At 38.5% G+C, this 23,628-nt stretch overlaps 3 protein-coding genes across 4 annotated transcripts; 2 read left to right on the top strand and 1 right to left on the bottom strand.

Annotated features, from left to right (window-relative positions):
* The first annotated feature begins 105 nt into the window (after window positions 1-105).
* LOC116260732 (signal peptide peptidase 2) lies at window positions 106-8,193 on the top strand. Its single transcript, XM_031639178.2, has 11 exons — window positions 106-408; window positions 1,429-1,544; window positions 1,618-1,769; window positions 1,878-1,963; window positions 2,417-2,544; window positions 3,559-3,609; window positions 4,214-4,300; window positions 4,407-4,476; window positions 6,443-6,579; window positions 6,659-6,736; window positions 7,736-8,193. Exons 1-11 carry the CDS (start codon window positions 369-371, stop codon window positions 7,844-7,846), a joined length of 1,056 nt encoding a protein of 351 aa, XP_031495038.1. The 5' UTR covers window positions 106-368; the 3' UTR covers window positions 7,847-8,193.
* A 1,553-nt stretch (window positions 8,194-9,746) lies between these two features.
* Window positions 9,747-13,629, bottom strand: LOC116259825 (mevalonate kinase). 2 transcript variants are annotated; one of them, XM_031637765.2, is made up of 6 exons: window positions 13,236-13,629; window positions 11,802-12,048; window positions 11,462-11,715; window positions 10,855-11,268; window positions 9,946-10,103; window positions 9,747-9,867 (listed from the first exon to the last, which is right to left on the bottom strand). In XM_031637765.2, exons 1-5 carry the CDS (start codon window positions 13,381-13,383, stop codon window positions 9,985-9,987), a joined length of 1,182 nt encoding a protein of 393 aa, XP_031493625.1. In that variant the 5' UTR covers window positions 13,384-13,629; the 3' UTR covers window positions 9,747-9,867; window positions 9,946-9,984. The 2 variants fall into 2 exon arrangements, with proteins under 2 accessions (XP_031493625.1, XP_031493624.1); XM_031637764.2 differs by having other exon boundaries at window positions 9,747-10,103.
* A 1,787-nt stretch (window positions 13,630-15,416) lies between these two features.
* On the top strand, window positions 15,417-23,537 carry LOC116260202 (protein THALLO). The gene is made up of 16 exons (XM_031638352.2): window positions 15,417-15,635; window positions 16,227-16,274; window positions 16,443-16,486; window positions 16,643-16,724; window positions 16,894-17,036; window positions 17,200-17,483; window positions 19,674-19,761; window positions 19,890-20,069; window positions 20,210-20,377; window positions 20,456-20,527; window positions 20,624-20,763; window positions 20,906-21,041; window positions 22,226-22,437; window positions 22,531-22,594; window positions 22,846-22,914; window positions 23,037-23,537. Exons 1-16 carry the CDS (start codon window positions 15,512-15,514, stop codon window positions 23,166-23,168), a joined length of 1,986 nt encoding a protein of 661 aa, XP_031494212.1. The 5' UTR covers window positions 15,417-15,511; the 3' UTR covers window positions 23,169-23,537.
* Window positions 23,538-23,628: the final 91 nt, after the last annotated feature.

Genomic DNA, 23,628 nt, shown 5'->3' on the forward strand with positions numbered 1-23,628 from the left:
GCGGGTGCTTGTTAATAACCTGAAAATGCTAGGCATTTAGAAAATCATGAAACAATGGGCGCCGAATTGTAAATTGTGCGGTGGGAAAAGTATAACGGGGAGAAATGGAAGAAAGGGAGATGGGGAGAAGGAAGGGAAGCGGGGAAGGAAAAACCCTTCCTTTTGCGGAAACGCTCCTCTCTTTCTCTTTCTCTCTCTCTTCGCGTTCTTTGTTTCCTTTGATTTGACAGCATCACGGAAATGGCGTGTAGTTGATCCCCTGCGGACCCCTGTGCCGTTCAGGCCGATCTGTTCACCGACCCCTTCCTTGCTAGAACACCCGGAGTCCCAACCCCTTTGCACTTGTTGGCAAGCTTCGCATCTCAGAGATGACGAGGAGTGAGCGTCTTGCCAATTTTGCCCTTTTAGGTAGTCTTCCTTGCTCGCTGAATCTTACTTTTTTTTTTTGGTTTCGCTTGTTCTTTTTCCTTGCACATCTTGCTGTGTTTCTGTTTGATCAGAACGCGATCACCATGCTTCCTCTTGTTATAGATTCGCGGTCTTGGCACCCTTGTTACAGACGGTATAAGCTTTTCTTTTATGGAATGTTTTTCGTTTGATGTAGTTTTTGCAAGGTCCGAGATGTCGCTTGCTTGGATGCATGAATTTTACGAAAGAATTAGACTTTTGCTCGCTTGCCTTTTTCCGCCTTCCATCTCATTTGTGCGGTTTCGAGTTTTTGGAATTGTGTTAGGGAGAATGTTTGGTAATTGTTTCTTGAGAAAAAGATGGAAATCTCAAAGTTCTGAAAATCGCTGGGGTTGATCTTGCTACTCTTACTAGATCCGGTAGTATGGGGCGTTTGTTTGCATCATATTAGTCATGAATGTTATGTAATAATACGAGTTCCGTTTCTGTAGTATATGAAAGATAGGCGGTTGACTGAAGTTAAACTTCAAAATTTGTTCATAACGTAGTCAAAGGACATCTCTCATTAACGATGGTGTCCACCGAGTAGACAGTTGTCGCCTATTCGGTAACGGTCTTGAGTCCATCAAACCCCTCGTTTCATCATGGTATTGTGGTGTCACGTAAGAGCTTTTAGAAAGTAGTCGTTCTTGTCGGATAAATTCCGGCAGAACCTCGTTGCCACACATGCTGAGTTTGTAGAAGAAGAAAATTTGGGAGACCATTTTGGAAGTTGTAACACTTGCTGAATTCCGTAGCTGTTTGGTATTGGGCTAAATATTAGATGTTCTTTCACAGAGAACAATCATTTTTCGGACAGGAAAAAAAAAAGTGTAGTACTCTTTTAACTATAAGAAACTAAATACTAAACTCCTTAACTTAACAAAAAGGAAGCTTCATCTTGGTATGCAACTTCATTTACCTGAAGGACCTGAACTATGTTTTGTGTTTGATGTATATTTTCTTGTTGAGTGTATGCAGGCCTTACGTTAGCACCACTTGTCTTCAAGATAAATCCAAATGTAAATGTAATATTGACAGCTTGCTTAGCTGTATATGTTGGTTGCCACCGATCTGTGAAGCCCACACCTCCTACGGTAAGGTTCTTGATTGCTTGTACTTCATCTTGTGTTATTTGGATTCTAAATCAAGTATTGATATTTATTGTAGGAGACAATGTCAAAAGAGCATGCCATGCGTTTTCCTCTGATCGGTAGTGCAATGCTCTTGTCGTTATTCTTGCTCTTCAAGTTCCTGTCCAAGGACTTGGTGAATGCTGTCCTCACTCTATATTTCTTTGTGCTTGGAATCATCGCACTTTCGTATGTTTTTTCATGCCTTTATACTTGTGGGATTATAGATGTGCTATCGTTTTTATGTAAGTGCCGAATCCAAAATTCTAATGGTTGTTTTGTTATTATTCCTTCCAGCGCAACCCTGTTACCTTCAATTAAGCGATTTCTCCCAAATCATTGGAATGACAACGCCATTTGTTGGCATCTGCCATATTTTCACTGTATGGTTCTTTTCTTGTTATTTGGAAATTAAGTGTGTTATGCTTGGTATATTCCTTCATATAGTTATATATTTTAAATTGCTTGTTTTTACTTTAATATTTTTAACTTCTAATTGTATTTTCCTCCCTTATTGACGTTTTGTATGCCAAATGCATAGTTTCATATATGCATATGTTTGTGTTTATGTGTATATCTGTGGTGCATATAATTAGCTCAACTAGTTTCTATTCTATTGGTTGAACCACCTTCAAAAGGAATGTTATCTTTGAGAATGTGGTGCAATGCACTTAGTTTTCTGTCCTGTTTGACAAGCTGCAAATGATTTTTAAAAAGCTACAGGTTTTCATGGAGCATAAACTTTTTGGGGGTTGTACATTTGTTATCTATTTCTAACATGATTTATGAATGAAACTTTTTTGACACACTGCTTATTCGGTGTTTTACTTTGGCAGCTGTAGAGGTGGAGTTTACGAGATCTCAAATTGTTGCATCCATTCCTGGAACCTTCTTTTGTGCATGGTATGCCTCAAAGAAGCATTGGTTAGCCAACAATGTTTTGGGGCTTGCATTCTGCATTCAGGTAGGCTTTCTCCCCCATTTGAAAGGAGAATCCACCTGGCAGGTGGTTTGAATTTGTCGTCACATTCTTTAGTTGAGTAGTCTTGCTTCATTCTAATCAAGGTGCATGCTGGCGATTTGTCATAAATATATCTCTTTTTTTTTTTGTAAAATATCTCTTTTTTTTTCTTCTTTTTTTTCCTTTTTTTTCGTGGATATTGTTTCCTCATTGTCGCATCAAATGGTGTTCAGCATGCATTGTGTAATCTGTATGATGATCATTCTTTCGCATGATGGTCACCTTGATGCCATATAATGAAAAGAGTATGTTTTTACATTGCAACAGCATGTTGCAAGTTCTGGTGCTTAGTAAAAAGGTCATTTTGGGTGTGGATATATGGTGAGAGAGGGAGAGGGTTTTGAAGTCCAATGCTGAATGCTCTTGAGAAAATTGAAAATTCATGGTAGCTGTTTGCATTTGACAGTCATCTTTGTATATCTGGAAGACTGGAACTGTTGCAAGTTGCAACTGATGTTTGAGAAGGGTCGCCCTACATTATACTAGTTTTGAAATGGTGGTTTTATATTTAAATTTCCTAAAGCAAAATTGAGGTTCCAATAACCATCGAGCATAAGTAGATAACAGAATTTGTTTATGCCAATAAAGGTTGTTTAGTCATGCTTGTGTTTACAAGTGATTACCATTAATGGTCTACCATTACTTGAGTCAAGATGTGCACGGAAACATTTATCTACTTGTGTGCATGATACCAGTCCACAATGTGCGGCTTGGACCTGGTCTCATGAAAAAAAGGTGGTGAGGCAATTCATTTTTTTGCACCTTTTGCTTCAGTGGCATGTCTGTACTTAGCAACTGATGGCATATTGGCAATTTATCAGTTCTGTTCCTTTCTTTCTGTGGTTTACTTGGAGTGCTGAGTAACTCTGGAGAAGATTGTTTTGGGCTCCTTATCTACAAAAGGTAATATTTTTATTTGCTTGAGGATTCATTTAACCAATTCTTTTAATTTTGCAGGGTATTGAGATGCTGTCTCTTGGATCGTTTATGATTGGTTGTATTCTTCTGGTTAGTGGAAATTGTAATGAATTGTCAGTGATGTAATGTCATTGTGATACATGAACTCAGTTTCTGTGGTTGAAGTCTGTCTTTTATGTTTCTACATTCTTGATAAATGCACTTGTCAATGAAAAACTGTTACTTGTTTTGTTAATCCATTGTCAACAGCAACCACAGTATTCTTCATCTATGAGTGAGGGAATCAACTGAGTTACAGTTGCCTGCAATTTCTCATTCTTATTGAAGTTGTTGGCTGATTTACAAAACATTAGATACCTGAGCATTCTAGGATGACTTCTATATCAGTATTTGTTCCACATAGGTGCTTTATGAGTTTATGTTATTACCGTTAGTGTTTAGGTCTCCTTTTTGGCAGCAGTTTTTGTTTCGGTTGGGTGCTCTCTTTGCATGCAGAGAGTGTGTGTAATTATTCCCTTGGGCGTTAGTGCAGACACATGATATTGTGCTGGATCACTGGTTGCTCAAAGGCTGTCTAAGCATGTTCATACCATGCTTTTGTTGAAATAGAAAAATAGAAATCATGTTCTGTAGTAGTTAGAGTTTATAACCTAATCAATGCCAGAAGAGTTAACCTTAAGATCTTTCCTTGTAGTCTGGATTGTTCGTGTATGATATCTTTTGGGTTTTCTTCACACCAGTGATGGTTAGTGTGGCAAAATCTTTTGATGCCCCTATAAAGGTGAGGTTTCTCTCTTTCCTTCTGTTATATTTACGTTTAATTTTTGCATAATGCTGACCGTTTTGTGTTATCTCATTTGCCTAATTTTCCTTCTACCTGTCTGCAGCTTTTATTTCCTACATCAGATGCTGCACGACCTTACTCAATGCTTGGGCTTGGGGATATTGTTATCCCAGGTTCATTCAATTTCTCTGTCATTTATCATGCTTGGAAAAAATTTATGTAAAATATTACTTGAATTTGCTGGAGTATATTATTCTTGTTCACGACTGTTGTATGTCCTAAGTCAGTTCTTTCAATTTGATGGCTGTGCGGCTCATTTTTTGTCATTGGATTTGCCCTCTATCTGACTTCGTTGTCAGTTAGATTTTGGGTGTTAAGGTCATGCTCATGCTTTCATAGTCAATAATTTTAGCAAAACAATTAAACACTTGTTTCCTGTTTGCTCCTGACAGACTGGAGATTGTACCTTTTCTTGAACAAAAGAGATATGTCTATGTTAGAAATCGGGTATGGGATCATAGGTCAGGTCCATTGGACTGACCCGGCAACATCTATAAATGGGGTCGACAAACCAGAAAGGGGATTATCGCAAGAGTAGTGGATGTTTCCCTCTGGGAGGAGAGCCCTCTAGGATTAGGGTAGATGTGTGTGCATGTGTTCCTCAAGGTTGTCTTTAAGGGGCTGTGCTTGTTAGCAATGGCTAACAGTCTACTACTAAGGTCTCTGACATTCATTAACTTGGATTTTCATGTATTCATCTTGTGCTGCATCGGAATTAAACCTAAGATGATACAGATCCATTACGTTAATCATATACTGTACTGGAAAAGGAAACTGGCTAATAACATTTTTTGTAGCAATGAGTAGTCCCCCAATTTGGTTGAATTTGCATCTTATCTTGTGTTTCTTGTTGGACTGAATTGACAAACGACCAAGTATATTCCATTGTGTTTCTGCAACATAATTCCTGCTTCTGAAACTTATGCATGTTTTGCATGTGCACTCCTGAAATCCATGCATGTGTCCTTGTACATTATTGCAGGCCATGTGGTTCTTCATTTTTTTTCTTAGCAGCAGATTCAATTCATGTCACATCTTGCCTTGGATTTCTTGTTGTACCCTAAGTCGCACTAGTACGTGTTTTCTGCCCAAGTACCCGTGCTAGTATGAGATACGGCGACACTGGTACGTGGGTACAGATATATTTTAAAACTTAAAAATTTATATTTTCAAACTTAATTTTTGCTTTAGTTTTTATTTTTACCTTCTATTTTATTTTCTTTCCACCAAGATTCTATATTTTCCTCTCATTTTTCTTGATTTTTGAGAACTTTTGTGGATTATTATATATCTAATATATATATATTTACATATACACCATACCATACACCCGTACCTAGACTTTCTAACTCTCTGTACCCGTACCCGCCTCACCGTATCCAAACCAGTACCCATACCCCTGTGACTTAGGTTGTGCCTAATAAAATAATGATTCTATATGGGACTGTAACTGGGTTCCGTTCTATCCTAAATATGGCTGATGTGATTTGAAATAACACATGTTGCCATGGATAACCTTTTAATTTTTAGTCAATCTTGAGGCTGCCGTGTTGACTGATAGGTTCTCCGTGATGCTGAATGAAAGTAGTCTTCATATTGAGACTGCAGCTATTTATTAGTCTGAATGCTTGCTGCAGGTTTGCTGATTTCTTGAGTTCCTATGGTTCTTGTTACTTGAGTATTTGAATTTAGATATCCACTTGTTTTGCTGAATCTATAATTCTAGTGTTATTGTACACCAACAATGAATTGACGATGGAGCATGTTTACTTTCAAGTTTCAAACCATGTGGAAACTAAGCTGCCATGTCCAAATAGAACCCAGTAAGGCATGGAATCTTCACTTCAGCAATTCCACATGGTATTTTTTTGAATGGTCTAATTATTGAAGTTGTTAAAGAAATGTTGTGAACATCCTTGAACATTTGTTTAGATAAAGTTTGACTTGAGGATGTTTGGGTGTTGAATTTCACCCCAGGGGATGTCAACGATTATTAATTCCTGTATCGTTCTTCTTATTTGGTAAACTTTTGCCTGTACGTCATTCTTATTGAATTTAAAATTGTTTTACTATCAACAGGTATTTTTGTTGCACTGGCCTTGCGGTTTGACATGTCAAGAGGAAAAGACAAGCGATATTTTATTAGTTCGTTCATCGGTTACACTGTTGGTTTAACTCTAACTATTATTGTAATGAATTGGTTCCAGGCAGCTCAGGTATGTTGCTAATTTCTTGTTTACTTTTTGGTGTTGCTTTAGTGTCTTGCTGATAGTTATGCCTCTTGTTTTGGCACAGCCTGCACTACTTTACATCGTGCCTTCTGTTATTGGATCAGTCGCAGTGCATTGTCTTTGGAATGGTGAAGTAAAAGAGGTTAGTTATGAATCTTATGATTCCTTCTGCATTTTCTCATCTGGTTGGTTGTTATAAACACATTAGCTCTTTTTTTTTTTAAAGGAGATAGCAACATAGATTGAAAACAAATTCCTCAATACTCAGATGGCTAAAATGATTGGGTATTTGTAGTTAATGGTTCTTAATGTGGATCTCAACAATTTGACAGGAAAAATCTGTCAAAATATGATAAAAATATTTTAACTTTGGTGACAACTTAATAGAGAACAACTAAAACACCATAAGAATAAATTAGATTATATAACGGATGCATAAAACATGTATAGGCATCAAGGCAATTCTTTCAGGACAAAAAAAAAATGAAGCAGCCAATTTCATGGTTATATGTGCATCAAGTGAGAAAGTTAAGAGCTTTGAGGTTGGGAGAGTTTGAAATATGTGAGGATTTGAAGACAGCAAAAGGAAGATAGGGAGTGCCTTGAATGATGCATATCAGCTAAAAGTTGCTGAGACATCTAAATTATGAAGTAGATCGTTTCACAATACATTATAGAAGCTTTCAGGACAACCTTTGGAGAGTGTCATCGTTTTTCTAATTTTCAAACCTGAAAGATTGTGAAACTGAAAATATTCCTCTAAATTAGAAAGTCTGAATCATCAAAAGATATTTAAATGGCAATATACTGCAGATTCTTAAAAGTTGGATATGTTTGCTATTATTTCACCTTTTGTGGCCTATGATCCTTAAGGTCCAAGTCATCAGGTTGAGCATTTAATTGTGGCGAGTTTGCTTTTTGTATACATGAGTATCTTCCTTTTAGGTAATTCATGATACGTGTTCATGGTGCCTCTATTTTAACATTTGAGTCTGCTTTCTCTAATTCAATAATTCATTTTTCAGGTGCGATACATGCTTTCATGTTTGCATGTGATGTAACTATGGTTCATATTTTACTTGTCATTCTTACTTCTGTATTATCTCTGTATGGTGCTAAATGAGTATTTTCTCTTTACCAGATATGGGAATTTGATGAATCCAAAGGCTCAGATGATTCAAGTACCGGTGATTCACCAAACCAAGATGGTGAGAGAACTGGTGAGGCAGAATCCAGTAAGAAAACGGAATAGAGAAAGAATATGCTGGTCATGCAAGCTCCGACATATATTGTAATCATGCCATTAGTTGTGATTGACCTCAGTTTACAGTAGGTTACTGAAACAGGTAGGGCCGATTTTATCATCCAATAAAAAAGAGCCCATTTTGAAAGTGGTTACATGTAGGAGGTCAGAGAGTTTTTACATGCAAAAATGTTCTTGTACGTTCAGGAGACCTCATGCAATTTTTTTAGTTGTACTTTTATTCTTCAAGTTTCTGACTCTATTCAGTTCTCGCAATGTAGAAAATTTTCTTATTTGTGCTCTGGGCTGAATTGCTGTATTTCTTGTGTTAAGCAGTTGAATTACTTTTTGAGATATTTTGCAGTTCAGATTTTGCGACATTCCCAACCGCGTTACCCATTTGCATGTTTTTTGTGAAATTTTGGTTCCGCCAAAGCATGACTTCTATCATCTTGCTCTATTTTCTTTCATTCTGATGTACACCTAATATGCCTAAAATCATTGCTTGGTTTAACTCATGGTGTGGTTGTGCATCTTGGGTTCAAAACCATGCTATCCGCCCTCTTGTCGAGTATATATGCTGTTGCCTCTAGGTTTTTATGGTCGACTGCTCGTCAGACCATACATCTGTGGATGCAGCATTAGCCTTCTTGATTCATTTGTTGTTGGAAAAAATAGCATTACGAGGCTGTAGAACTAAGGTATCTGGTAATGGCTGGAAATGCTTTGGAGCTTATGCAGCAGAAGTGAATTTGTTGTCTTGTTAGTTCATCTTCTGTTGTAGGCTTCAATTTGGAGTTCTGTTGCTGTAGCAATGACAATTCATCCTGGTTGGTGGTGCCGTGGTGTCACAGTTTTGTCCATGCAATCTATTTGGATATATTATTTTTTCCTTGCTAAATCCAACTTACAGTTGTGGTCTAGTCTGTGTATTCGAATTACCCAAAACCGGCACACATCAATTAATGCAAAAAATGAATGGCTGAACATGAAACAATTCTTGGCCAGCAAACTGACTTGTAGATTTTTTTAATGCCGAACGCATCTATGCCATCGGATTGGTTCGAGAAAACCTGGATTAAAAAGAATTAGAAATTTTGTTTCTGCTATGCTTCGGCAATTTGTCCAACACTGAACTAAAGACGTCCAACTTATGGGTTGGTTTATTTACTATCAACTCATTGCCGTGAAAGTCTTGAATTGGTTTATTAGCTCTGTGCTAAAAGCTGAAATACAAACCTGTGTTTGCAGTAAACCAAAGTCTCGAATGATTTAATGAGATTGAGTTAAAGTTCACGGTGCAGAAACAAATTGGACCTAATGGTGAGATAGGCCGGACACGATTTTGTAATGAACATACAAAATAAGATCAAATTGGACTTTCTGCCTTGTATGAACGTTGCCGATCTCACTTTCAGGGTTGGGGATCCAGCTGATACCAGTTCATGCAAGCGTTACGTATTCATCAGGCAATGCCTATGAATCTTCAAGTTAAGTGCACCGAGGAAGATGACAAATTGGCACCAAAATATCGAAGGCAAAGTGCCAATTCTTTCAAAATTTTATGATGAAACCGTTCCCTGGGACGCGGCCTCCGACTTGGTTTTCTTGTGTGCTTGAGCTATAGACCTTGAGCAAGTTTATAAGCTCCATCTTGGCCAGATTTCCCCATCGCGGTTTCTCTGTTTTTGCTTTTTTGGTCTCTTTTGTGGTGACATTGGTTTATTTCCGCTTTGGCAATTTACTATACAAACCTCCACAATTTTTCATCTTGTCAGAAAAAAAAAGTGATTGACAGCAAAGTTAAACAGCCTAATGCGTCGTACCTAAGCCTAGAAAACATTGAGACGTGTCTCGTTGCTTAAAATAGCTTGCGACACGGCTGTAAAATACCCTTAAGATCCTTGGCTTGAACCAGTATGCAGGTGCCTGGTTACCTGAACAACTGATAACATCCTTGTATCACAATTGTTGAGAAGCAATGAACACAACAAGAGCAACAGCACCAGCAGCATTAGCTGATAACGTCCCTGTATCAGAATTGATACGAAGCAATGAGTACAACAAAAGCAACAGCGTCAGCAGCATACTAATGCATCGACCAATACCAGCAGCAACAGCTAGAATAGCGATGTCAGTGACTATAGTCATGAGTGTCGACCGAAGCAAACTTCAAGACCACCACCACCAGCTGCAACCATCATACACTCAAAGCCATGAGATTCAAGCTCAGCCATAACTCCATCAATTACCTTCCGGGAAAGTACTGAGTACTGTTAAGGTTCTCAAAGGAGAAAGAATGGCAATACATACATCACCCTTGAGATTATTTGGTTAAAGAAAAAAAAAACTGCTATAAAACCGGCTATCATCTATTTTCCATTGTGGTGCGAACAATGTTAACCAGATACCTCAACAAAGAAAGACTGAAGCAGAAAAAGGAACAAATAACAATTGGGTGACAGCATAAGGATGACAAGATCAACCAAAATGAACCATCTGAACAAATAAGTTCGCCTAATTCACAAAATTGTAACTGGTTATCATCAGAAAAGTACCCAAGATGCCATAACACCTTCATAGGATTATACAATTCAATGTCCAAGACTAGAACATGGATTACACCAGGGACCTGGACAAGAGTGTTACATGCCCTAAGGAATGTGAAAAGAGGCATGAATAAGCATGAAAAACAAGCGAACCCACTACTAAGCCACAATGAGAATTAAAGGACTGATGTTTCAGTTCACAAAAGATAGAATGTGGTTCCTAACTTCACCACCAGCATCATGTGACAGTGCATAGGTATATCATGCAAGATAAACCAGTCATCAATCACAGGAACGCTCTCAGGTAGAATGTTCTTGGTGTAGATAGCTCAACTAAGAAAGAAACAAGAATTCTCCATGACTTCTATCCAATTGCAGGAACAAAATTTTTGCAATATAAGAAATTTGCAGTGAGGGATCACATTCAAGCACATAACTTCTCAAAGAAACAGAATAAAAGGTGGATACGTGTAGGTAACAAAGTCAAAACACAGCCTCCGCCACCAGCACCTGTGAGCTTAGAGACCAACTTATATTTCAGAGTTGTTTGAAGGACAGCTTCTATAGAAGAATGACTGACACCCAGGCACTGCAACAACCCTTGATTCATTTCCATTAATTCTTCCAGTTTCGCTTCCATTTCTGTGACAGATACTTCGTCTGAGGCAGGTAATTGGATGGTACTTGATACTTCTTTACTAATAGAATCAATTGCGGTAAATACGGCAGACATGGCATCAGGATGCCTGGAGGCTCTTTCGGAAACTGCAGCAACTAATGCTTTTGTGTTTCGCCTGACCTTTGTGTTAGTAATCAACATTCGAAGTGGAATACTAGGTTTGATACGGGTTTGTTGGCCCAATCTGAACATTATTACATTACCTATTATACATGCAGAAAACAAGCACGTAGTTATTACCTAGTCATCATTTTATAAAAGAGTGCAGCTAAGTCAATCTTTGCATAGTAAGATCAGTGCCACAAGAAATGAGATCTAATAAACCCAACTATGACATAAGGCCCTTCCTTGGTAAAAGAAATAGTATAACTAAACATAGCTCTGAGAATCACGTACCAAACGTGCTCACAGTGTTGTCAATTCCAGAAGGTTTGCCATGAATTATTTTTTCACCTTCGAAGGCCCATTTGTTAACCAATTCAAGATTACTCTCTCCAAATTTCAACCAACTTTGGCTATTGCAATGCAAGCCCATGGATCCAGACAGTGCAAGAAATGCAGCAGCAAGCGCCACACAAAATGAAGCAGATGACCCCAGTCCAGAACTGAGTGGAAGATCAGAACTGACAGTGATAGTAGCAGGTCTAATTCTACAGTAGAAATGAACAGAGAAAAAGTTAGCACTTGTTCGTCAAAATTTATGTTTAAGTTCAATCTATAGGAATCAACCATTCACCCGTTGATGGAGGTAAAAAGCCACAAAAATGCAGAAACTCCAGCAGCAAGGCCCTCTCTGGCTTCAGGAAATTCATGTTCCCCGACAAGAACAGATATGGATTCTGTCAACTCTGAACAAGGCCTCACTACTTCCAGAGAAAAAGGATCCAACAAATTTGAAAGCTCTGCATGGATTCTTTTGATTGGCCACGAAAGCTCCAACTGAACATCTTTCAGCTTTAGCAGCAAACAACCATTTTCATTATCTGCAGGTAGTAAATGAGAGAATGGTAAGGACAAGTAGATATGGAGAGTAAATTTCTAATTCATATATATAGAAGCGCTAATGGTTTTCTATATGCATGTTTGAATGAACATTCTGCACAGTGTTATATTTCTACTCCCAAGTAGGAAAAAAAAAAGTCTTGGTGGGACAAAATCACTCAACAGTTACAATTAAATACAAGTATACAAACCTGTGTTTGCCGGAAAATACATATTCATGGTTTAGCACGCCCCAGCATCACCAATTTTGCTATGCATTTCCAAACATAATAAGAAATAAAACCTTGTGGACTTGTGCAGATCCATCTAGTAATTGATCTTGTAATAGATGACTTTTATGGGAGAAAAATTTTTTGGGTTCACTCAGAGGCAAGTGTAGTCATTTGTTTCGGACAAAAACTAGCCATCTCGCGGTGAACGCCAAAAAGGATATGATGTAGAAGGGTCGATCCTGATATTGCATATTCGTCTGTATCAACAGAAGAACTGTGTGATGACTTGGAACATGAATGCCCAGGATGCGTTTCAGATGAAGCAGCAAGTACAGGAAGGGATTATGGGCAAGGCAGAAGAGAAAAATCGCAAGACATGGAGGGATTACCTGGACCATGAACATCCGGTTTTGGTTGAGTTGCAGAGTATATGAAAGGGCATGGAATAATATAAACGGCTAGTAGACAATTGGAATGCAAGGTTTTAGAGAAGACCCAGGAAAGTGTGAGCAGGCAAAGACACCATATGCTGGTCCCTTTGATACTTCCTGCGGGGTTGGGACTACGGATCAACCCCAAGGAGGATGAGTTCCAGTATCCTGTCAAGAACGATTTGACATAGAATAGACGATTCAAGCTCCACGAAGTTGATCAATCCAAGCAGAGAATGGCAATAAAAGATTGGGCGAAAAAATACCATATAGCTAATAAATAGAAAGGAGAACCGGGAACAGCCTTCGGTATATGTATAGCAAATCAACGCCTACTTGATGAACGGAAAAGCACATGGAAAACAAAAAGAAAGGCGTCGGGATAAATAAAACCTCAAGGGGAAGGAGCATGAGTTTGTTATGTCGATTGGACGAGAAGGAAGGAACAGAGCGTTCCCTTTCAAAACCAAAAAGTATACATATATATATATATATATATGTGGGAATAGAGGGACGGAGGGGTACCTAGAGGATGAAGCTGAACATGAACATGCGTGTAAAGATCGATGGAGGCAGCAATGGCTGTCGATCCATGAACCACTGCGTGTTCTCCGGTCAATATGATCTTGCCCGGAGCTCGAGCTTCAACCTCGGTAACCGCAATCCCAGCCATTATCTACTTTTTCTACTTTCGTCCAGATACTCGTGCTCCTCCCTTTCTGAGAGAGAGGTAGATCCGTGCGGGAGGAGGGAGCGGGCGGAGCAGCCAAACTGGCAAAGTCACGTGAGCTTCGGGAGTTTGCTTCTCTGAAAAAAATGGATTCACATAAACTGCCGATGATGGTCTTCCCCGGAAAAAAAGATGCCGAAACGACAGATTTCCGTTTCACGTGTCCTGTCAACGTTGCTCGCTTCTCTGCTAGATTCTCATCCGTCACAGTCTCTATCTCACTTTTCACGTTTACCACATGCATATCTCGCAGATTTTCAAATGTCCTCGATCATTACTCTTTCACGAAAGTTCTAAACCGAATCGAACTAAGGAGAAAAAATCTGTCACTACATTGGGTACTGATGTTGCAAAACTTTTTAAATGGTAATTCCATTCTTTGAAGAACTGGTCTTCTAACGCCTCTTTCATTTCACACATTTCGAAGAATATGATTCATCGACAAGAAGAACATTGTCTATTTAGAATACACATTCCACAACAGTGTAATCTTATTTTAGGGAACATGATGTGATTATGCTTAACATTTGTTTCTCGGATTTAAAGACAAATACAACTATATTACATTTCGTTTAGTAAAAACATGATAGAACACCTTTTTAGGAGCCACTAAGGTTATGCATCTTATAAAACCTTAACCACCCAGGCCAAGTTACAAAAGAAAGATGGTTTATATTAAGAGACAAAGATATAAGTTAAGTCAAGATAGGTTTGAAATGGAACTGGATTCTGAATGAAGAAATGAATTTATACCTGAATGGGACTTGCTAGTAGAGTCTGTCTAATACTTCAATAGAGTTATATAGTAGCTACGATGCTGGATATAGACGAGACATGAACAAAATCTATCTTCAACGAAAAACAAGTTTGCCCGGACCAAGTTTCAAAATCCAGCAAGGGCAACTTGAAGCACTTAGAATGAGTAGGCCAAAACAGTGGAGGAGCCAGATATAAGCTGCCTACACCAGTTTCTCAAATTTCTTTCATTTTTATATTAAGATTGTTTAGTATTTACTTTGTTATACATGTAAGTGTCCCTTTAGGTATGAAAGCCTGTGAATCAATACTCCTCCAAAAAAAAATTTTGGCTCCGCTATTGCTCCAAAATCCAAGGTGCATCGGGACTTGGGTGAGATAAGTAGAAGCATTTGCCGAACAGTATTATTGCAAATAACAAAAGATTGGTCGCAATATTGTTTTGACATAAAGTTTTGTTGGTTATTTGGATATGCAGGCCACACCAGACTGGTCCAGCACACTTAAATGATTTGAACTCCCGTCTTAAATTTTCTCAACCTACCATTTCTCACGATTTTGACAGTCTGAATGAATGGAAACCGCTCGTAGAATCTTTCGTGGAAGCCTAGAGACTTCACCAAAACGAGCCAATTTAGTGGTAATGAACCTCCCCACATGTGCTGTTCATGAGATTTGCCAAAAAAACAGGAAAACAGGGAGAAACATACGTTCAAAACAAAAAAGAAAAGTATTTCAGATGTTATTCGACATTTAGTTCGAAGCTAAAAAGACCATTCTTAGTAGTTACTACAATTCCAAAACCAGTATATATGATTGCTTAATCTGACTTGAATTCATATTTACATTTAAATCTGACAAATACGAAACCAAGTCCAAATTTTTACCTTTCAAGCGATTCGGATACCCATCAAAACCAGATACAAATCTCTAATACAACTACTAATTTGATGTGAAATTTTTGTGTGAATCTGACGATGGTTAAGGTACTTTTAGGTTTTGCAAACGCACTGCTCAACCTTTTCGAATCACGATTGGGCGCCACATTTTTGTTGTTCTAGAGGCACGGGTTTACCCGAACAGGTGTTAACCGACCCGAGAGCCAACAACAGCCCGACTCGGTCTGGGTCCGTGTCGAGCCACTTCAACCCTAAAACTTTAAAACCGACTCGCGACCACGGTCGGTGCTCCGCGTAGCGAGCGCGGGATAGCTCCCTCTTTCGCCACTGTCGATCTTTTTCTCTCCGAAACCTTCTTCTTCTTGGAAGTGGTTGTTAGCATCGCTTTTGTTGAGGAAGAGGGGGGAAAGCGGAAGATGGGGAGGGGGAAGAAACCGAAGAAGAGCATGAACACGGCCAAGAAGAAGGGGAACCGGGACTCCAAACCCAGAAGTATTGAAAGATTTGGAGAGGAGGATATGGATGATGAAATCGATGCCTGTATGTTCTCTCCCTTTTCCCGTTCACTACAGTGTTTGTTTCGACGCCTCAATTGTTGGGTAGAGGGGCTATTCCCTGTTTAGCTCTCTTTTGTTGTGTCTGTATCCCACACGTAAGTCACGAACTTTTCATCCTTTCTGATGCTAGAAAGGTCTATGGAGAAGCTAGATATCTGGGGATGAAGTTTATGAGGACATTGGTTCGATTCTTTCTAAATTTGAAATGTAGCTGAGACGTTAATTACGACAGTCTAGCATTCGTTTTAGTATCTTCAAGCTGTCAATTTCACCTCCATTATACTCTGAATGTACTTCACCTGTTCTCTCTACTGCCGCTAACCAAGTTCCATATACAAACGTTTATGCCCCTTTTCATGTGAAGCAGGATATATAAAAACAGGCAATCCCTCCTGAAATTTTTCATAACCTCCCGGCATGATGGCTAAACGACTAGAACAAATTTTAGTTATTCCTAGAGATGCTATTGTTTGAGATGGCTAAACAAGAGCATGTATTTTCTAACTTGTTATATGTTTAAATGCAATGGTGATATGGCTGCATTAATACGAATCTACGTATCTGTGAATTGCAGTTCATAAGCAGCAGGACGTCATTCCTCTTGATGTCGACCGACATGCTGGTACGTTTTCCTTTTGGCATCTCGCCAGCGAAAGCTCGTATGTGATTTACAAGTCTACCGCTAAGTAACATATTCTATTACCTGACAATGTGGGCACATTTGCGAAATCTCTCATCCTTTCGATTTTTTTTTTCTTTTTTTTTTCTGCAAATCTTCTTTTGTTGACAGACCTTTCGGATGAAGATATTGAGGAGCCGGTCTTTGATGTTGAGGTCAGTGATCGTTTCTTATTCTACTACGGCAACTTCATTGATAATTGGCGGACTGCACTTTCGTGCTGGTTCGACTTCATTCAAACGAAGAAGCACTACCGGAGAGCATCAATCTCACTGCCAGTCACTGAAGAGCTTACTCGTTTTCCTATGCAGGCTGACGATGATGATGATGATGATGAGGAGGAGGAGGAGGAGGAGGGTGATGATTCTGAACTCTCTGGCCTGGCAGCTAAGAGTATGGACATTTTTTTTTTCTGTTTTGTTCAATCTCTCTCTCTCTCTCTCGTTAATCGGGAAAACACTTCTGTCGTTGCTGCTCATTGTTGAATATTTTTTCTCATGCAACTTAATGCCAACAAGTCAATCATATGTTCATAGTTCATACGATTTGCATTTTCCCGTAGTCGTAAGACAAAAAAAGTATCTACGTGCAAAGATGGGTGGAGTTGAGGATGAGATGGATGAAGAAGATCAACCTGACGAAGATGAGGATGCTGGTTGGGGTCAAAGTAAGCGCGCGTACTATAATGCCGACAATATTCATGAGGTAGTCCATTTAGTTTGTTCATTTTATAATAAATGAATTTTGATTTCAAAATTATTGGTCCATTTCCTTCAAGACAAGATCTCTATTAGGTATGTGAATTTTATCATGAATTGAATTTGACATCTCCTATTTCTGTTTCTTGTTATGTTCAATTGTCTAAAAGACCCAATCGAGCGATGACGAATTGGCCCTTGAAGAAGAAGCCGAGGTGATAAGGTTACAGAAAGAACGAGCAAAATCACTTCAGATGGAAGATTTTGGGCTTGATGAGGATGCTGAGGAGATGATGATTAGCATGTCTGCTGGTGAGCCAAAAATGACAGTCGAGAAGAAGTCCAAGAAGCTAGCTGATGTAGTTGAAGATGCAGATGATGAGTCAGAGATTTATAAGGTCGAGAGAGATATCAATTCCTTATCAAAAGAGGAGCAGATGGAAGTTGTTTTTAGGTAAGATGATTTCTATTTTCTTTTTATTGATATTACTTTTAAAACTTTATTTACTTCTAAAACTTTATTTACTTGTCTTCTAGTTGTTAATTTATTTCTCTGTTTTTTAAGCTTGATTCTCATTTAGCCTGGAAGTAGGCTATTGATTTATTTTCGGTTGGTTGCTATCTGTGTGTCTAGGATTTATCAATTTTCATTTGCTTGCATTTGCATGAATGTTCATGGTATGTCATGTTATTTTATTATCTCAATGAACTGATGAAGATGTAAATTTTCAATATTGATGGTTGACTACATCAATAGTTGTTCCATTGCTGACATCATGAGCAGGATTTAGTCCCCTTTTTTTTGCAAAAAAACTTGCTTACAGTGGTTAGCTCCCTGGACAAGAGGTTGATGTGCCTTAGCATCTGCAACTCTAGCTTTTCTCTTATGTCACATGGGTGCGGGTACGATACGGGTACGAGTTCAGACACGACAATTTTGAAAATTGTGGGTATGCAGGTACAACAAATTTTATGTTTTCAAAAATAATAAAATAAAAAAAAAACATTAATGGTTCACTTCACTGAACATGGTGGTGGAAGGAGGAGTGAGTTCCCTCACTGCTGACGGACAATAGTACCCTTTAGCTGGTGACTATCTAGCAGGGCCGGCAAAAGGCCCGGCGCCATTGTCCAGCAGCAGGGGAGAATCTCCGTTCTCCTTCCACCGCCATTTCAAACAAAAAAAAAAGAAATGAGTACATGACAGTCGCTGCTCAGGCTCCCTGCCACACAGTGACGCATTCCAGGTAAGGGTTTAAACTTATTTCAGATTTCTTATATTTGTCTTTATTTTGTTCTTTGTAGCAGCACCTTCCTGCATGCAGCGCCTTCATGATGCTGACGAGTAGAAACCCCCCAAATATAGAAAACGAAGACAAACACCGTTGTCATGAAGTCGAACATGTCATCCCCAATAAAAGTATCCCCAAATCAAGAAAATGGAAAGATCGACGGTTTTACTGTTCAATCTTCAAACAAAAACATCCCCAAATCAAGATAATATCAACCCTAAGTTGTAATATCGAAAAGAAAGAAAAAAAACACTTACCTGGCTGCCGTCAGACAACACTTGATGTTGTCGTGGGTCGCGAGACGTCGTCGTCGCCGCCAGTCATCGTTGCACACAAAGAACAGCAGCAGAAAATGCAGGTGAGTCGAGCTCTGTTGCAGAGCTCGACGGTGGATCATTGTTAAAATCGTAGAAAATTTTTGGTTCGGATTGGGTCTGACTTAGACCTGATCCAACCCGTACCCGAAGCTTCCGCCCTACCTGCTTCTGCGTATCCGAGTACCGGAGTGGGTACGTGGGGCAAATTCACATACCCGTGTCATGTAGCTTTTCTCTCTTTTTATTCATGTCAATTGTGTTCACATGAGTTTGTCTACAATTATTATGTAACTCGCGAATGAATCTTGATGATTAAACCAAGCTATGATTTGCTCTTAACAGAAGGATCATCTGTGCAGACGCATGTGCAGATAAGTGCATAAATTAGTTTATTTTACATTCCCAAAGTGAGCTTATAGGAGATGAAGTAGAAAACCTTCTGACATTATTGAAAGGCTGCATCATCAGATTTAGAGTCCAAGGCTTCAAGCTAATGTTGTCAAATCAGTATCAGGGGAATCCATTTACGAAAAGATACAGAAAATTACTGTATTGTCTGATTGTAAATTTGTATCAGACTGTAACATTCAGCTGATATTTGTGGGTCATTCATATCTATGTCCCTTCTGTAAAGGGATATCGTCAACATTCACTCCACTCAGGTTATGTAAAAATGTTGCGGCTGTATCTACAAAGCCTACTGATCAAGTTGGTCCAACTATTTATCTCCTCATTGAAGGATGTTGTTGTGTTGCCGTCTTACCAATTACTATCCTCTGACAGTGCTTGTTTCACTTAATTTTTTATGTCATAGGATAGTCAGCTGCATCATGTCAACTAGATGAATTCATAATTGGAAAAGACAAAAAGGTGTTCTACACTCAAAGCTCTCTCTTTCTGTCTCCCTCTCTGCAATATTCATGTGTTCTAAACAATCTCTGTCTATATATTTCTCTGTAATATGTATATGTTTTAATTTGTAAAGCCCTATCATGTCTGTTTTTCACTAATCAAGTAGTCATACTAATGCTGCAGTGCTGCTCCAGAACTAGTTGGATTGTTATCAGAATTAAATCTTAGTCTTGATCAGCTTGGTGGGGAACTTGGGCCTCTTGATGCCAAGGTCAGTTATTGCTGTATGAGGAGAAATAGCAAATTCTTTATGGAGATTATGTAACATTTGCTCAAATACTAGAATTAGTATGACATCCTAACTGTTTCACTTCATTCTTTGGCTTTTTTTCTATGAAGAAAAATGGGAAAGATAGCACAACCAATGGCAGAATGCATTATTTGGAGGTGAAACGTCTCCTTTTGCTTAATTATTGCCAAGCCATTGTGTTTTATCTTCTTCTAAAGTCAGAAGGCCATCCTATTCGTGACCATCCGGTTCTTGCCCGGCTTGTGGAAATCAAAAGCTTGTTAGACAAGGTGATGAAGTCTTTTCTCCTTTTGTTACTTTTCCAGCATCTGTAAAGCTATATTAGGATTATATCAGAATAACTGGGATCATTTACTTCCTCGCCTATATTGGATGCATTTCAACCTGATTATGTCATATCCTTTTGCAGGTAAGCCAGATTTGTCCAACAACTCATCAGGCTGTTGTGGAAACACTGGACAATGATGGCGAATATGGTGGGCAAGATAAAACCAATACTGTTGACTACATAATGCAACATGAAAACCACAAAAGAAGTCTCAGTAATGACCAACTTAAATCATGTGAAAGTACACAGGTACTTGTGTTACTTTTCATATTTTTCTGGCTGACTAGTGTCAAAAGTGGTAATCTAAATGTTAGTAAAAAACTGCAGCTATATGAATCAAATGGAGATGTTGTATTGGATATGACAAAGCCATTGGATACTAAGGATGAATTGGAAAAGGTGAGTCCATATTCTTGAATTGGAAATGTGCAAAATCTAGGCAATTTTTTTCCTGGGACCAACTAAGATGCAGGATAAGGCTTTCATAATTGACAGGTTGGTGCATTGGGTCAAGAAAGCATGGAAATGCTCAAAGTAAGAGCGAGCCTTGAAGAAAAACTGAAGCAAAAGGGCATATACAAATCAGCAATTCCAGAAAAAGCGTCAAAAGCAAAAAATTCACGTCTCTCAAGGAGGTAAAAACTTGAGATGTTTTTGGGTCCTATTACATCTTTTATCTGGAGGCAGCATGCTGTGATTTTTCATTGGTCTACTTTGGGTTCTTGCTTTGATTGTTTTGATTAGGAGGTTTGTAACACTTTGGTGAAACTTGATCAGGAAGCATGATACTCTAGATGATTTTGATGATGAGGATGGACCAAAGTCTGTATCCACCACAATTGCAAGTGATAAGCATGTGATAAAACTATCTCAACTTGTGACAATGGCGGGAAAGGCAGTAAAAAGGCCCAAGGTATGGAGTACATTAAAATTTGTACAAGTGCAATATATGGTCATCTTATTTTAAGTAAAATTTTGTTTGCTTGTATGAAATTGTTGATGCCATTGACTTATGTATTGGCATCCTCCAGACTGAAGCATTTCAACTTTTTGGTATATGTATGTGCTTGGTCTTCTTCTTGTGTTTTATTTTGGGTTCCTCATAACTGTCCCCTAAAAGGTATTCTGTTTATTCTTTGTTGACAAGTGATCCTTTTCAAGAAATCTGTTTCATGACTTGTTTTAAAAGATTATTGGAAACTTTGTTTTTTGGTGAAAGCTTTGATTTTTATCCTTGGATAGGATGTTGTCTTATGTTTCTTATTTACAATGTTTTGTTGGCTCTCATTCGTGTTATCCATGTCCTCGTGTACATAGCATCAGCATCATTGTTTGCCAATTTCTTGGCAGGTTTTTGTTGGGAATAGTTAAAAAGCTGCGCAAAATAGGTTTTAAACGTGACAAGAATGACTAAGAACAGTTTTCTCAGATAAATGGCACAGAAAAATAGAAGCTGCTTACCGGCCAAGCATTAAAAAAAGATGCTATTTAAACTATCTCGTGAAATATCACAAAACATTTGATTATGGTAATAGGTTGCTTTTGTGATTTTGAAGATACTGTTGTTCTGATCTTGTTTATGCTGTCATAAAGAAGCCATGAGAAGTATTAGTGAAATTGGTGAGTATGGTTTTATCTTGACTCATACTTTTATTCAATTAGCTTCCTTTTCTTCTGTTGGATTCTATTTCTGCAACCTGTAATGGTCATCAAAATTAGAAAAAGTAGCTATGACTTATGACTTATATAGTATATACCGCTTTCATGCATAATAGTGTTTGATGCAACTATTCACAGAAAATGAAAGGCTATTACTAACAAAAACAAAGATTGGTATTCCTAAATTTCAATGATTGTCCAAAAGTTTTTCCATTCAACTACAAGCAGACAAGCAGGAACATGGGTAGTGAAATTCTTCAGCATCTTTTTTCCTTATGCACTTAATTTTAGATTTGGTGGGAATATCACTGATTTGTTGGTGTTTTTTTTAATTTAGTTGCATAACAAAGTTTCCTTTGAAAGACATTCCTGGTTTGGACTAGCCCTTCTACATTGTTCTTCATGCATCACTAAGTTTTCCTATTGGTCTGGATATAGCTTGTTTCTGGTGATGCCGACTTACCGAAGAGGGAAGATATTGGAGAAAGGCGAAGAAAACATGATCTTCAATCACTAGCGAAGCCTCAAGAGGATCTGGTAGCAGATGTTGAAGATGATACCAATGCATCAGATTTTGAGGATGAGTTTTATAAGGAGGTGAAACAGAGTCGGGCTGCAAAAGTTGCTGCCAAAGCAGAGGTCTACACTCGGTATGTGCTCTTCATATTGGTGACACAAGGTGAAAGATTCCACACTATTGGATGATTAAAGATATGAATAAGTAACTGGGCGTCTTTGTGCAGGAGTACCATACTTCAGTCTTCATCAGAGCCGGAAGCTCATGGGAAAAGGCAGATTACATATCAGGTCTTTTATTTGCATTGCTACTTTATGAGCTTCCTTCTAGATCTCATAAAGATATGATTCTTAAGCGTTACAACTTCCATAAGAAGTCCACAGTTGAGCTGGGTTGTTGGCATGGACCCATAAAAGCTGATCTCGGTTTAGGCATGAGACCTGAGAAGACAAACCAACTATTTTGGGTCATTGCCATGGTCCTTATATCTTTGTATGTTGGTTTAGTATATACAAGTCACAATATCTCGTTCTTGTTACAGATGGAGACAAACAAAGGACTAACCCGGAAAAGGAAGAAGCTTACAAAGATTCCAAGGAAAAAGTACAAGGTGAGATAGCCATACTAATTTCACATTGCTATACTAGTATCCTTCTTTTTTCCTTTTCCTGGTTCGTTTTTAAAGTCCAATAGTTAAAATGGCTGCTTGCTCATGAAATGTTGATGTTACAGTTGAAGCACCAAAAGGCAGTTGTTCACCGAAAAGGACAGGTTCGTGACCTTAGACGTCCAAGTGGTCCATATGGAGGGGAAGAAGCTGGAATAAACACAAGGGTCAGTCACAGCGTCAGATTCCGGAACTAGAACATTTGTTGATACTGAAGCTTGTTTTGATAAGCACCTTTTGGATGTCATCTTCTTGGAAAGTATCAGCTCGAACGTAACTGCGATGCAGAATTCAAGGAAGAAGTGTATTGTAGTGATTTTTTTATCCTGCCAGAGAGAAGTCGTTCTTTGTAAAGAACACATCAATCTGTCATTGTACCCTTCATTTTTGAAGTGCCGCCTTGCTTCTGTTTTAAGGTGGGGGTAGCCATATTATTGTTACTGTCTATGAGACCAGGTCTGTGGCTTCTAGATTGGCCCACCTCAAGCAATGTGCTGTTTCGTCTAAGTTAGTTGATTATGACAGTTTTCCTGGTTAACCATTAATCAAATAAGTTCCCCATTCCATATTGTTAGCAAATTTAGAAGAGACAATTCTAAAGTCATAAGTGCTCCTTTGTCTTTGCTGACGCGATATCTTAAATTGAAGATGTGGCCA

This window comes from Nymphaea colorata, chromosome 9 (assembly GCF_008831285.2).
Source record: "Nymphaea colorata isolate Beijing-Zhang1983 chromosome 9, ASM883128v2, whole genome shotgun sequence".
Taxonomy (NCBI): Eukaryota; Viridiplantae; Streptophyta; class Magnoliopsida; order Nymphaeales; family Nymphaeaceae; genus Nymphaea; species Nymphaea colorata.

Excerpts from the sequence above, each read along its gene's own strand:
- LOC116260202 (XM_031638352.2), top strand. The coding sequence starts at position 15,512 with ATGGGGAGGGGGAAGAAACCGAAGAAGAGCATGAACACGGCCAAGAAG. Across the intron at positions 16,275-16,442 it reads TGATGTCGACCGACATGCTG|ACCTTTCGGATGAAGATATT; the intron begins GTACGTTTTCCT and ends TTTTGTTGACAG. Across the intron at positions 16,725-16,893 it reads CTCTGGCCTGGCAGCTAAGA|TCGTAAGACAAAAAAAGTAT; the intron begins GTATGGACATTT and ends ATTTTCCCGTAG.
- LOC116260732 (XM_031639178.2), top strand. The coding sequence starts at position 369 with ATGACGAGGAGTGAGCGTCTTGCCAATTTTGCCCTTTTAG. Across the intron at positions 409-1,428 it reads TGCCAATTTTGCCCTTTTAG|GCCTTACGTTAGCACCACTT; the intron begins GTAGTCTTCCTT and ends GAGTGTATGCAG. Across the intron at positions 3,610-4,213 it reads TGATTGGTTGTATTCTTCTG|TCTGGATTGTTCGTGTATGA; the intron begins GTTAGTGGAAAT and ends CTTTCCTTGTAG.
- LOC116259825 (XM_031637765.2), bottom strand. The coding sequence starts at position 13,383 with ATGGCTGGGATTGCGGTTACCGAGGTTGAAGCTCGAGCTCCGGGCAAG. Across the intron at positions 12,049-13,235 it reads TGTTCAGCTTCATCCTCTAG|ATAATGAAAATGGTTGTTTG; the intron begins GTACCCCTCCGT and ends TACTACCTGCAG. Across the intron at positions 11,716-11,801 it reads CTTTTTACCTCCATCAACGG|AATTAGACCTGCTACTATCA; the intron begins GTGAATGGTTGA and ends TTTCTACTGTAG.